Source organism: Elephantulus edwardii, unplaced genomic scaffold, assembly GCF_000299155.1.
Source record: "Elephantulus edwardii isolate Elephantulus edwardi_28Jun2011 unplaced genomic scaffold, EleEdw1.0 scaffold00462, whole genome shotgun sequence".
NCBI lineage: Eukaryota > Metazoa > Chordata > Mammalia > Macroscelidea > Macroscelididae > Elephantulus > Elephantulus edwardii.
The window spans coordinates 546,941-548,126 of NW_006400212.1; the positions used below are offsets into that span (position 1 = coordinate 546,941).

The window sequence follows — 1,186 nt, forward strand, 5'->3', positions numbered from 1 at the left end:
TTAATGAATTGACTTGAAACATCATTGCTTTGTGTTTCCTGATGCCCTCTGGATCTTTCCTATTGTATTTACTAATGATCATTCTATTTTTACAGGAATGGTCTTCATGTAGATTTTTGTCCTTAGTAGAACTGAGTGAATTTACTCCGGTTCACGCTCTCCAGTCTCTCCCAAGTGAGGTAGTAATGTTTGAAATCATTGCTCCTAAGTGCTGTGTAGTAGTCCATGGAGTGATAGAACCACCATTTCTCAGTCCGTTCCATTCCGGTTGGACATTTGGACTGTTGTAAATCACGCTGAACGTGAGTGCACACGTCTCCAGTTGTGTCCCGGTTTTGAGTTCCTTGAGCTTTATTCCTGGCAGTGAAATCTCTGCGTCGTATGGCAGTCCTGGGTTCAGCTTTTGGAAGAAATGCCGTGCTGCCTTTCAGAGGGCTCTTTGCATTCTGCAATCCCATCAACAGTGTGTCAGCGTTCCTGTCTGTCCCACGTCCTCTCTGACAAGGAGTGGACAAGCTTGGTGGAACCGTCAAGTGACATGATGATCACTTTTAACCATCCCGTTCGCTGCAGTAATGAGAGGACCCCACCTCTGACTTCTCTCAGGGTTTTCTGTTCAGTGCTGTGTTCTTCAAATCTGGTATCAGCTGGGGGAGTTTTTAGGTGATAAACTGTTTTCTTCTGTTAACTGTTTCCTATACATGCTTATTTTCCGGTTCCTAATTTTTAAATTTGTTAAGTGACCTTAGCTCTTTCTTCTCATTCCTTCTTGGTTTTCTCAGTCTATTAAGAGACCACCTTTTGTCTTTCTCGCATTTCAATTCTCTCCATATGTTATTTTCTTTAAATTTTTTCTATTCTGTAAGTTTTGATGGTTAGTTTACTTGTTTTCTTCCCCACCCCCCATCTCTTTTCTTATTTCCATGGCTTTGTCCTTACAGTTAATGAACTTGTGCGTGTTAAAGAGTTGAAGGTGCTATGCTGATCCAGAATGCGTGTTGTTTTAGGAATCCATGGTCGTGGAAGAGGTGGCCGTGGTCTTTACTCCAGAGGAATGGACGTCACTGGACGGCACACAGAAAAAGCTCTATAAGGATGTCATGGTGGAAACCTTCAGAAACCTGGCCTTTGTCGGTAAGAATGGCATTTTATTTTCCATTCCATTTTGGTGGGGTTTTTTTGTTGT

The 1,186-nt window shown here is 42.3% G+C and overlaps 1 protein-coding gene across 1 annotated transcript in view; it reads left to right on the top strand.

Moving 5' to 3' along the window:
• Positions 1–1,013: 1,013 nt before the first annotated feature.
• The window catches only part of LOC102845302 (zinc finger protein 160-like), a 6,001-nt gene continuing 5,828 nt past the window's right edge, over positions 1,014–1,186 (top strand). The window contains exon 1 of the mRNA XM_006902843.1: positions 1,014–1,134. Within this exon, the coding sequence (XP_006902905.1) occupies positions 1,014–1,134 (121 nt within the window). The remainder of the gene's footprint in view (positions 1,135–1,186) is intronic.